The sequence below is a fragment of the Sorghum bicolor genome, chromosome 4 (genome assembly GCF_000003195.3).
Source record: "Sorghum bicolor cultivar BTx623 chromosome 4, Sorghum_bicolor_NCBIv3, whole genome shotgun sequence".
Classification (NCBI taxonomy): domain Eukaryota; kingdom Viridiplantae; phylum Streptophyta; class Magnoliopsida; order Poales; family Poaceae; genus Sorghum; species Sorghum bicolor.
Genome location: NC_012873.2, coordinates 53,158,881 through 53,170,585, shown reverse-complemented (window position 1 = coordinate 53,170,585; position 11,705 = coordinate 53,158,881). Strand labels below are relative to the sequence as shown.

The 11,705-nt window shown below is 43.4% G+C and overlaps 1 protein-coding gene across 6 annotated transcripts; it reads left to right on the top strand.

The window, feature by feature from the left end:
- Positions 4,926 to 10,749, top strand: LOC110434975 (zinc finger MYM-type protein 1-like). 6 transcript variants are annotated; one of them, XR_002452608.1, is made up of 3 exons: positions 4,926 to 5,377; positions 5,461 to 8,109; positions 10,617 to 10,749. XR_002452608.1 is itself a non-coding variant. In XM_021460133.1 (2 exons), exon 2 carries the CDS (start codon positions 5,484 to 5,486, stop codon positions 6,588 to 6,590), a length of 1,107 nt encoding a protein of 368 aa, XP_021315808.1. In that variant the 5' UTR covers positions 4,926 to 5,377; positions 5,461 to 5,483; the 3' UTR covers positions 6,591 to 9,214. The 6 variants fall into 6 exon arrangements, 1 of the variants encoding a protein (XP_021315808.1); XR_002452605.1 differs by lacking the exon at positions 10,617 to 10,749 and adding an exon at positions 8,929 to 9,214; XR_002452607.1 differs by lacking the exon at positions 10,617 to 10,749 and adding an exon at positions 8,924 to 9,214.

Genomic DNA, 11,705 nt, shown 5'->3' with positions numbered 1-11,705 from the left:
CATCGGTTTTTCCTCATATGGACTTAGCGGGATTAGGGGGGTCAAAGTTGGTGTCTTTGATCTTCTTGTCAAATACCCGCTGGTCCGCCTTGAAACATGCTAGGGTATACTCCAGATTGACACCATGTCAGACCTTCACCCTCTCCTCCAGCATGTTACAAATCTCCTCAGGAAGGTTGATCGACCAACTGCTTAATTATGTACTTGGAACTGCTTGGCTCTATAGGATCATTTTTGTTACTGTCTACCATAGTAGTAGATTTATTTACTTTCTTCCTTATTATGAAGTCATCAAAAAGTGTATTGATAAATTAAATTTCAGTCACATATCAACACGAGCGAAATTTCCTAGGGCACACATGGCCAATGCACGCAGCGGAGGGAGATCAGAACAACAAGGCTGACCATTAGGTCAGCGAGACTGATTTGATACCCGTTCTTCACCTGATAAACTATCGAATATGCCTCCTGAGAAGACCTATTGCGGGAGATGCACGTCGGGGTTGCCCTAGAGTCGGTAAAGCTACTTAGGACGTTTACAAATCTTGTAGAGAGAAGTGCAGAACAGTGAGAGGGTTGGAAGAGTTTGATGTAGAAGAAAAGATAAATAGACTGATTCTTCGACGATTGGATAGATAGACCTCTTAATCAATCGTGATTTTTTTCACATAAATAGAAGGGGATGGTCTTATCTCTATAGAAAACTTATTCTATATAGTTTCTCACGAGATCAGATGAGTCTATAAAAAATATTAAATTACATCACTAATAGTCAAAGCCGCTTATTAGGATGGTTCGAAACTGGCCTAGGCCGGTTTAAACATGCACGGTGGGCTCTCTAGAAAATCATCTCGATTGATTCTGAGTGCTGGCTGGCTGGGGAGGCCCTAAACCGGACTAGTCTGGTTTTTGCTGATTTTATTTTTAAAAAAATAAAGGCAGGAACTCTACTGCTCAATTAAAAAGAAAATAAAATTTTATATACAATGGCGGTACTTTGAGTGCCCAATAGCATGGTGAAGGGTCGAGATGGCGGACTACAGGAGGGTGAATATATAGTCCTTTCTAAAAAATATCGCACCGGCTAACCGAAACAAATGCGAAATTAAATCTATCGGCCTAGCCAAGACTACACCCCTCTATTTAAGTTCTCTAGCACCTTGTAAAAGATCCTAAACAAGAAAATAAAGTGCTACCTTAGCAAGAGATCACCTAACCAATTCTAGAAGCAAGGTCATACAAACCTATGCAACTAGTACTTTGCAAACCGGGGGAGCTCCTACACAAACTAGTGAAGCAAAGCGCACAAAGCCTAAGCTCACTAGCAAGCTCAATAACAAAGGCAACTAATGCCAAATTAGAGAGCGCAACTTACTTAGCTACACAAACTAAGCAATGTGACTAATAAGGTTACACAAACCAAATTAGCCACGCAAGAGAACTACTTCTAGCTACACAAGCAAGAAGGTAACTAGCAAGCTACACAAGCTTAACTAATTACAAAAGCAACTACACAAGCACAAGTATATAAAGAATGTAAATAAAAGCTCGTGTATAGCGAATGCAAATCACCGAGAAGAGTAGACAATGTTGACACAGTGATTTTTACCGAGGTTCACTTGGTTGCCACCAAGCTACGTCCTCGTTGTGGCGATACACCCACTTGATGGGTCACGAGCTAATTGGCATTCCAAAGCCAAACCCTCAGCGGATGCCGCACATCCACTCTCAAGATGGGGATCCTCCAAGCCACAAGCGATCCACTAGAGTTGCTCTTCGCGATCCACTAGAGTTGCTCTTCGCGATCCCTGCGGGGTGAGCACCGTACCTCTCACAATCTCTTCTCCGGAGCACCGCACAATATCCTTGCGTGCTTCGACGGAGTCACAAGCCACCAAGCCGTCTAGGAGGTGGCAACCTCCAAGAGTAACAAGCACCACCGGCTTGCAACACGAACACCTAGTGCCACTCGATGCAATCTCTCAATATAACGCACTAGAATCACTCACTCACTATTGATTCGCACTCTTGCAAGCACAAGTGAGTTAGAGGCTTTCCTAGCACTCCCCAAGCATGGACACTAAGTCCCAAGGGTGCTCCCCACAAGCTAAGGCCGGCCACCACTTCTATTTATAGCCCCAAGGGCTAAACTGGCCATTACTCTTCACTGGGCAAAAAACATGCACACCGGACGCGTCCTAGTTCACACCGGACGCGTCCGGTATGAACCTGGACAGCGTCCGGTGCTCTCGACCGTTTGAAAACTAACCGTTGCCGCCAACGGTTACACGACACCGGACTCTTGACTTTGAACACACCGGACGGTCTCAGGTGGGACCGGACAAAAACTCAGAGAGCTTCGCAAAATGTCACAACACCAGACGGTCAACTCGAACGCGTCCGGTGTCACACCGGACACGTCCGGTGTAGCATCGGACACAAACTCAGGAACTCTCTGTGACAGCAATTTTCACCAGACTCTTTACACCGGACTAAAACACAGAGAGTCCTGCAAACTGAGCTTGCACCGGATGCTCACCTCGGACACGTCCGACCACATACCGGACGCGTCAGGCCTCACATTGGATGTGTCCGGCCTATACCAAACGCGCTACACTGAAACGATCTTCAACTTCTTCCCTTGCTTCCATGTGCCAACACCAAAGTGTCACAACACTTGTGCAAGTGTGTTAGCATTTTTACAAATATTTTTCAAGGGAGTTAGCCTCTCAAACTTGCCACGCCACTCGATCCTAACACGTATGCAAAGTTAGATCGCTCAAGTGGCACTAGATGACCGATATGCAAACAAGTTTGCCCCTCTTGATAGTACGGCCATCTATCCAAAATCTGGTCATAAACTTCTCTACACACTTATGACCGGTGAAATGGAAATGCCCCTAGGTTATACCTTTGCCTTGCACTTTCCATTCCATCTCCTCCAATGTTGATGCAACACATGCACCAACCAATCACCAAATGATATAATCCACTTCATATCATCACGTGACCGTATTGGTTCATCGATCTTGACCGCACTTGCTCTTCACCGTTGCTTTGGTCTATCGGCGCCAAGTCTTGCTCAAGCTTCACCGTCACACGCGGTCCCTCGCTTCAAAGCCTCCGACTTTCCCTTCACTCTTGCAACTGGTCCATCGAGCCAAGCCTCATCTTGATCTTCTCCACCTTGGTCACATGACTCCATGTCATGTCTCATGTGCAATGAGCTCCTCCATCATCACATCATCACCTGTGGACTAATCTCCTGTGTATCTCACATAAACACTATTAGTCTACCTAAGTTGTCACTCAATTACCAAAACCAAACAAGGACCTTTCACATGGGTCATAGGGCCAAAACACAAACGCCACAGATCACACATTTGTTTTATCCTGCAATATATATGGCCCTACGCCTCTTAATAACATCCTCCTTTGCTAGATAAGCAAACTGTTTTGCCGTTTTGTGTTTATTTTCAAAACTTATCTTGTTCCTTTCCTTCCATAAGTTCCACACAGTGTAAATGAGCACTCCGTTAAACATTCTGTGTTCTTGCTTCGGTATCATGCATGCCACATCCTCCCACCAGTCAGCCCGGCCTTGGGGATCTTGTTGGGGTGGCTAGACATTAATGTTTTCCTAGGTTAACACCTTGGTCCATAACACTTCAGCAAAGGGGCATAGCAAGGAAAGGTTTAGCCCTGTCTCCAACGGTTCATTGCAGAAGACACAATACACATGATACGACCACCCTCTTTTGTGCAGACGTTGTAAGAATTTTTTCATACAATAGTATCCAGGCATGCACCTTGCATTTATTTTCCGCCCTTGCTTTCCAAATGAGGTCAGCGTGGAACCTGTGATGCGAGCCTCAGAATTGAATCCTATGTCAAGCATGTGGAATATTGTTCATCGGTTGTCCATATCCAAACTATGGAGTCTTGGACATCAGGCATGAGCTGCACCTCCTGAATCCTGATCCAGAGGGTGACGAATTCTAGAATATGAACAGAAGTTGAAATTTGTGGCCTTGAGGGATCAGATCCAACTGCCATTTTGTAGTTCCTGGCGAACCGTCTTGTTCTTATGGAGTACCAGCTCAAAAAGGTGGGGCACTAGGTATCTTGGGGCTTGACCGTCTAGCCAATTATGGTGCTACAACCTCCCAATTGTGATTGTGGTTGAAGCATTGAAGAGGAGACGGTCTAGGTCATTGCATGACAGCGACATCCCTATCCAAGGTTTTGAGCCATGTACCCACTCCTACTAGGCGCAAAGCTCTTCCAAAATTTTCCAAGTCTGGCACACCTAAGCCTCCTAACTTTTTTGATCTGCACACTGTCGACCAATTAACCAGGCAATGTCCTCCATTGGCGTTCTCATCTCCTTTCTAGAGGAAAGATCTTCTAAGTTTGTTGATTTGTTTCCTTGCTCCTATCACCAGCGGGAACACGGTGAGGTGATAAGTATACCGCCAACGGGAACATGGTGAGGTGATAAGTAGGCATTGAGGATGACATTGAGGTGACTAAAGTAAGTCTACCTGCTCTGTTGAGCATTTGCCCTTTCCAACTAGATAACCTTTGTCCAATCCATTTAATGGGAGGTTGCACATGGAGCTTTTGCAGGGATCTTATATGCAGTTGGGGATTTAAGGGTATTCCCCTGTATTCCTGGGAATACCCAACTTTTTTTGTACACCTTTAAGTATATATGTGTATATACTTATATATACATATGTATAATACTATTTTCTGTAATATTTTCACGACATTTGAGCCCAAAACAACAAAACAAACTGTCTTTAGGCCTGGCTTCGAATATCTCCACCTCCCAGGCCGGCCCAGATGCCCAATCGGCCCAGCAAGGCAGCAAGCCTTCCAATTCCCCCCGAGCCGGCGAGCCCCCTTCCGGTTCGGCCTCTTGGTCTCGCGGTGGAGGGCACCCGGAACTTCAAGTCTTCAACCCTAGGCGACCGGCGGCGGCGCGGCGTCGCGGCTCGCGGTGACTCCGGCGAGGCGGACTGGCGGAGGCGGAGCCGCGGAGGCGAGCAGTAGGCGAGGTCGTGCGGCCTGCGGCGGGGCGGCGTCGCGGCGAGCTGCGGCGGACCGGCGAGGCGGAGGCGAGGCGAGGCCGCGAGGGCGCGCCGGCGCGGTGGCCTGCTCCCTGCTGCCCTGCTGGCTGCAGGCTGCTGCTGCCTGCGTGGAGCCGGAGAGGGCTGCGGCGCGGCGAGGCGGAGGCGAGGGCGCGCCGGGCGCCGGCGCGGTCCGCGGTGGCCTGCTGCCCAGTGGCCAGTGCCAGTTCGCTGGTCGCTGGCCGCGCGGAGCCAGTGCCCCGTGGCCAGTGCCAGTTCGCTGGTTGCTCTGTTCTGTTCAGGTCTAGGTTCTATACTTCTATTCTTGATTTCTTGATACTTCATTACTTCAATTCTTATATTCTTGGATCTGACTCTATTGCAGTTTAGTATTGCTTGGTTTACAAAATGAAGAACAAATCAAAATCGGTTGATTTGAGGACTTTGTGGGATAGAGCAGCAAAAACAAGAAAAGTGGAATTAGGATCTACATCAGTGCCACAACTAGTTACAGTGGGGAGTAATGCTCAGGCTCAGGAATCTGTTACACCAGTAACTAATGAGAGTCAAGTTCAGAATCAAACCAATCCAAATACAGAAGCAACAGAACTTGAGATAGCAAGTACAGAAGCTGAACGGATGTCACCTGAGATAGGTAGCAATGAGCCTAATATAGCAGCGACAGAACCTACTACTCTCTCCCCTATCAGAGATGGTGATGACTCAGATTATGACTATGAATCAAGTGATGAAGCTATTTATGACATTGACCTTCTTCCTCATGATCCCGAAAAGAGGCTTCCCATCAAAAGGTATAATGTTAATGAAAGAAATTCAGTGATCAGGGGATACATTGCAAAAGGGCCTTGTCAACCATGGAGTCATGATTTTCCTACAAGATACATTGGAGGTAAGCCTCGACGTTTCCTGCCTGATTGGTTTGGTGAATTCACATGGATTGAATATAGTGTCGAAAAAGATGCAGCATTTTGTTTTGTCTGTTATTTGTTCAAGCATAAAACTAATAGTTCTGGTGGAGATGCTTTTGTGAGTGGTGGATTTAGAAATTGGCATATGAAAAAGAGGATTACTAAACATTGTGGTTCCAAGACTAGTTTCCACAGAATGGCCCTAGAGAGATATAATTCCTTCATTACACCTAAGAAAGCAATTGATGATAAGTTCACTAAGATAAATGATAAGGATAAGACTAAGTACATGGCTCGTTTGTCCTATTCTATTCAATGTGCTAAGTACCTTCTACGCCAAGGTTTAGCTTCTCGTGGACATGATGAAAGTCAAAGTTCACTTAACAAGGGAAATTTCTTAGAGTTGATAGATATGCTAGCTGAAAACTTTGAAGAGGTTGCAAAGGTGGTTTTGAAGAATGCCCCAAAGAATTGTCAGTTGACTGCTCCTCAAATTCAAAAAGAGATAGCTAATTGTTGTGCCAAAGAAACAACTAAGCTTCTCATGGAAGACCTTGGTAGTGATTTTTTTTTCAATTCTTGCTGATGAATCTAGTGATGTTTACCAAAATGAACAACTAGCTCTTTGTTTGCGGTATGTTGACAAAAAGGGAAGCATAGTTGAGAGGTTCCTAGGTGTTGTCCATGTGGAAAACACTACTTCTTTGACACTTAAAACTGCAATTGAGAAACTATTGATGGAACATTCATTGATCTTGTCTATGGTCCGTGGGCAAGGCTATGATGGGGCTAGTAACATGAATGGTCATGCTAATGGTCTAAAGAAACTTATTATGGATGATTGTTCGTCTGCTTACTATGTCAATTGCTTTGCACATCAACTTCAGTTAACTCTTGTGGAAGTTGCTAGGGAAAACCCAGACTGTGTTTGGTTCTTCGATCAAGTTAGATTTTTATTGAACCTTATTGGGAATTCTTGTAAGAAGACACAAATGCTTCGAGTAGCACAAGCTCAGAGCATTGTAGAAGCACTAGAATTGGGTGACATTGAAACTGGAAAGGGTTTAAATCAAGAAATGGGTTTGGCAAGGCCTGGAGATACTCGTTGGGGATCTCATTATAAAACTGTTATGCATCTTATATCTTTGTATCCTTCAATTCAGAAAGTTCTCATAAAGGTTGGTGATGACCACTCTCAAAAAACTGAGTGTGCACATGCACAAACAATGTTGACAATATTTAGGTCATATGAGTTTGTTTTCATGGCACACTTGATGCAAATAGTACTAGGGTTCAGTGCGGACTTGAATCATGCCTTGCAGAAGAAGGATCAAGATATTGTCAATGCAGTAGAACTCATTTCTTTGACCAAGCTGCAATTGCACGGGTTGCGGCAAGATATTGGGTGGGAGGATTTTCTTAAAGAAGTGGACTCATTTTGTGTCAAGAATAAAATCAAAATTCCTAATATGGACACATTCTATAGGCCTGTTGGAAGAGATAGGAGGTTCTTTATCAAAATTAAAAATCTCCATCGTTTCCGTGTTGATATGTTCTTAAGTGTCATTGATAGGCAGCTTCAGTAACTTGATGACAGGTTTGATGAGGTAAACACAGAATTGCTTAATTGCGGCTGCATTCAGTCCCCTCAATTCATTTGCTGCTTTTGACAAAGACAAATTGGTTAAGCTTGCTGGATTTTATCCTAATGATTTCACAAGCTTAGAGTTGCTCCACCTACCTGCTCAACTCAATTTGTACATTACTGATATGCATAATGATGAAAGGTTTGCAAATGTGAGAAGTCTTGCTGAGCTTTCTGTTAAGCTTGTTGAAACAAACAAGATTGGAAGACATGCAGTTGTTTACAGGCTTCTAAAATTGGTGCTAGTGCTTCCAGTGGCAACTGCAAGTGTTGAAAGAGTCTTTTCAGTGATGAATTTTGTGAAGAACAAACTGAGAAATAAGATTGGGGATCAATACTTGAATGATTGTTTGGTTACATTTATTGAGCGGGAGTTCTTTCTACAAGTTAAGGACAAAGACATCATCAACCGCTTCCAAACCATGAAGAATCGTAGGATTAAAGCAACATTATAATATTTGTAAGTTCTCTTAATCTCTATGAAATATCAGTTTGTTTCATGCATATTTTTGAGATGATTAGCTGAACAGTTTGTCATTCAACTATTTTTGTGACTTTAATTATTTATGGGAATACCCAAGTTTTGAATCCTGGCTCCGCCACTGCTTATATGGAGTTGCAGTCCCAAATAGTGGCTCAAATAGTGGCAAAGGAAGGATTCCCTTGTTCCTTCAAAGGATGCTAGCACAAGGTTAGGTCGATGTCCTAGCATCTTATCAGGTGGACTGAACTCTTTTGCAAGTTTATGTGTAAGACCATACCAAACTCCTAGAGGATCGTCATGATAGAGTCCAAGTCATCCTTGATTGGATTAATGAAGATCGCCACATTGTCAGCATACAAAGAGGTCCTCCACATGGTCATGACTAAGGGTAGCGGAGAGAGGATGTCTTGCGTTGTTGCCATGTCCAGCAGGTGTTGTAGCGGGTCCATTGCGAGTATTAACACATGGGCGATAGATGCTTGCCTTGTCGGACCCCTCTCATTTGACTGAAGGATGGACCGTGCTGATCATTTAGCAGCACTCTCGATGATGTTGTGCGGAAAAGGATCGATACCCATTCTTGCCAGTGCGGTCCAAAACTTAAAGCCTGCAGCACTTCCAAGAGGTAGCTCTAGTTGACTATATCAAAAGCTTTGTGGTTGTGGATGTCAAGTTTCGTGACAACAAGGGCAGCTTCATTTTTTTTTGCATTATCTATACTGTGTTTTGAACATATAGAAATTTACCGTGGATGCTCCTCCTTTTAATGAAAGTGTTTTGGCATTTCGAGACTAGGGAGTCAAGCAGAGGCGCCAGCCAGTTGTGAGAAGTTTGGTGAAGATCTTTGCTATGCTATGAATGAGACTGATTGGGCGGTAACCTGTAACTCGCAAGGCATCCCTTTTCTTCGGGAGTAATATGATGTTTGCCATATTCAGTAGCTCAAACCCTTGAAAGTTTAGCACCAGGCTGTTCAATGTAACCGTAACATCGCCCTTGATGATGTCCCACCAGGCTTTGAAGATCTGCTGACTTTTATAAATTTTGTTTTAATCGATCCAAATTTGATTCTTTTTTATTACAAGATAATCCATGTTCAACTCTGTCGATCATGTTTTAGCTATCAACATATAAATAAATCCTTTATAAATAGTCAAAAACTCATATTAAAAACAATTTATATTTTAACGTCAAGACTCCTAAAAGATTAAGTCAACAAAAAAAATAAACAAATCACTTTATATTGTAAAACATCAAGATTCCTAAAAGATTAAGTTTTTTTGACAGTCCTAAAAAAGATTAAGTTAATAAAAAAGATAGACAAATCAATATCTAATCTTGGAGAAAACAAAGTGACATGGCTCCATAAGAAGTCTGAGCACATGGACGCCGTTTTGGTTAGGTAGTCCTACAAGAAGCCGGAGCGTGGATGCCGTTTTGGTTTAAATCTCGGTCTAGAGAGAGGTTCTAAAAGGCGACGTGTCCCTACAATTTAAATGTAGCTTGCTTTTTCAAATTAATATATGCAGCTTTTGAAATAAATCCCAGAACGTATTAAAAATCAATCTGTTTTTTTATGAAACTGGAGGGAAAAAATCAATCTGTTCGCTTGCCAAGTCGGAAAAATCAGCCAATAAATACGATTGCCTTGGACTCTTGGAGACGACCCGACCCCGTCCTCCCCGGGCGGCGACGACTGGCTAGCGGCATTGCGGCAGCGTCCTTCGAGTATCCGCGTGCCGGGCCCGTCGCCGGCAATTGTACCCTCGAGGTATGCCTACCCATTCTATCTTCCTTTTTGTTGTTTGAGACCGAGCACTCAAAACCTAATTTGTAAACTACTTGTGTTCTTAGGGTCTGGCCGGCTGGCCCCAATTAAAGTATACACATGCATATTGCCAACTAACTTCGAAGTTTAGCAAAACGTTATCGGGTTTATATGTCCTGTACTGAGTGTCCGCGCTGGTCTCATATGAGATAGGACCACCTATTGAATCAGTTATTTAGTTCAAGTAGTACTCTATCCATCCCAACTCCCAAATTACAAGACGTTTTGGCTTTTATAGATCATAGCTTTTATTATAAATCTAGACATAACATATATCTAGATGACTAGAGATGCATAAAATCTAGAGAAGTCAAAATATCTTATAATTTTGAGTGAAGGGAGTACTATACTTTTAGTACCGTAATCTCGGTCTAGCAATGTTTCATGAGTTCTCAGCAAAAGACAATAATAGATAGAAAATGCACACATACCTATGAATGTTGGAAGCAGTGTAATTGCTTAAAGTAACCATTTATACTTCATATGAGTTTTTTTTAGAACAACTTGCATTTGAGTTGCTTCAGATAAAATAAAATATTGCAGTCTGCAGATAAGGCAAACCAGGATGAAAGTTTAGATCAAGAAGATATCAATTACAGAAGGGTGTTGTATTTGCAGTCATGTAATTATAATTTTTTTATATTTCTTTTGCCAGGAGTATCTTGGTTATAACTAACAGAAAATGATAGATTGGTCCAAGCTCTATTTATTGGCTGATTTTTCAAGATACCAGCGGCGGTGCCCTACCCAGACACGGCACCGATGTGGCAGCCCAAGGAGAAGTGGTTTGACTTGACCAGGGGGTCAATGCTCGTGCTCTACAGGAGCAGCGCCGTCTTCATCGTCGACCTTCACAGCAAGACCATGGAAAAGGTCATGGACTGCTTCCTGCCCCTGTTCGCGGATCAAATGAAACGGACGGCTGTGCCCTACGAGATGGACTTGGTTGACTTCTTCATGCTTAAGCTTGATGGTCTAAGCTCTACAAGATCATCAGGATAACAGTATGTGCTGCTTCGCAACAAGCCGTACGTACACCGTCTACGAACTGAATGTAACAAACACTAGCATATATGTATGCCAATCAGACAACACACACTTTAGCAGGCGACAATTTATATCTATGCCAATCAGACAATTTATATCCACACACACTAGCACTATATGTATGCCAATCAGAGAGCAAGCGAAATCTGTTTTATATGGTTTAATTAGCAACATTTCAGCATACGACAATTCTGATTTAGCAGGGCTACCGTACCGTACTACCACCATTAACATGTTCCGGTGACTCCGTGAGGATACTCCAACATTATTAACATGTGCCCCTGAGGATATCAGAGTAGCACATACAGTACCAACTAGTCTGGATTGTTTCCCTGGAGTGGACGGGAGTTGCGCTGCGGCTGTGGCTGCAATTCTGCAAACTTCATCAAGGTCTTCACTCGTCACCACCAGTCCTGGTCCACCAGTACTCGTCACCAACAATTCTATATGCAACCGATAATACAAAATACCAAATTGTAATAATTTGAGAAGAGAAATCAAATTGACATACTTCTTCAGATGATGACTCCTCAGGTCCTGAAAAGCTCACACTCTGACCATACTGATCACCCTTGGCCTTCTTACCAGAAGGTGTCTTCTCAGCATGGATTTCTCTCTTCGTGCCAACTTCAGCCTAAATAAAAAAAAGGGTGAGATAATTGCAAAAGAAGAAGAGACTAAAAGGCAACTGACTGCT

Coding starts and splice junctions, on each gene's coding strand:
- LOC110434975 (XM_021460133.1), top strand. CDS start 5,484: ATGAAGAACAAATCAAAATCGGTTGATTTGAGGACTTTGTGGGATAGA.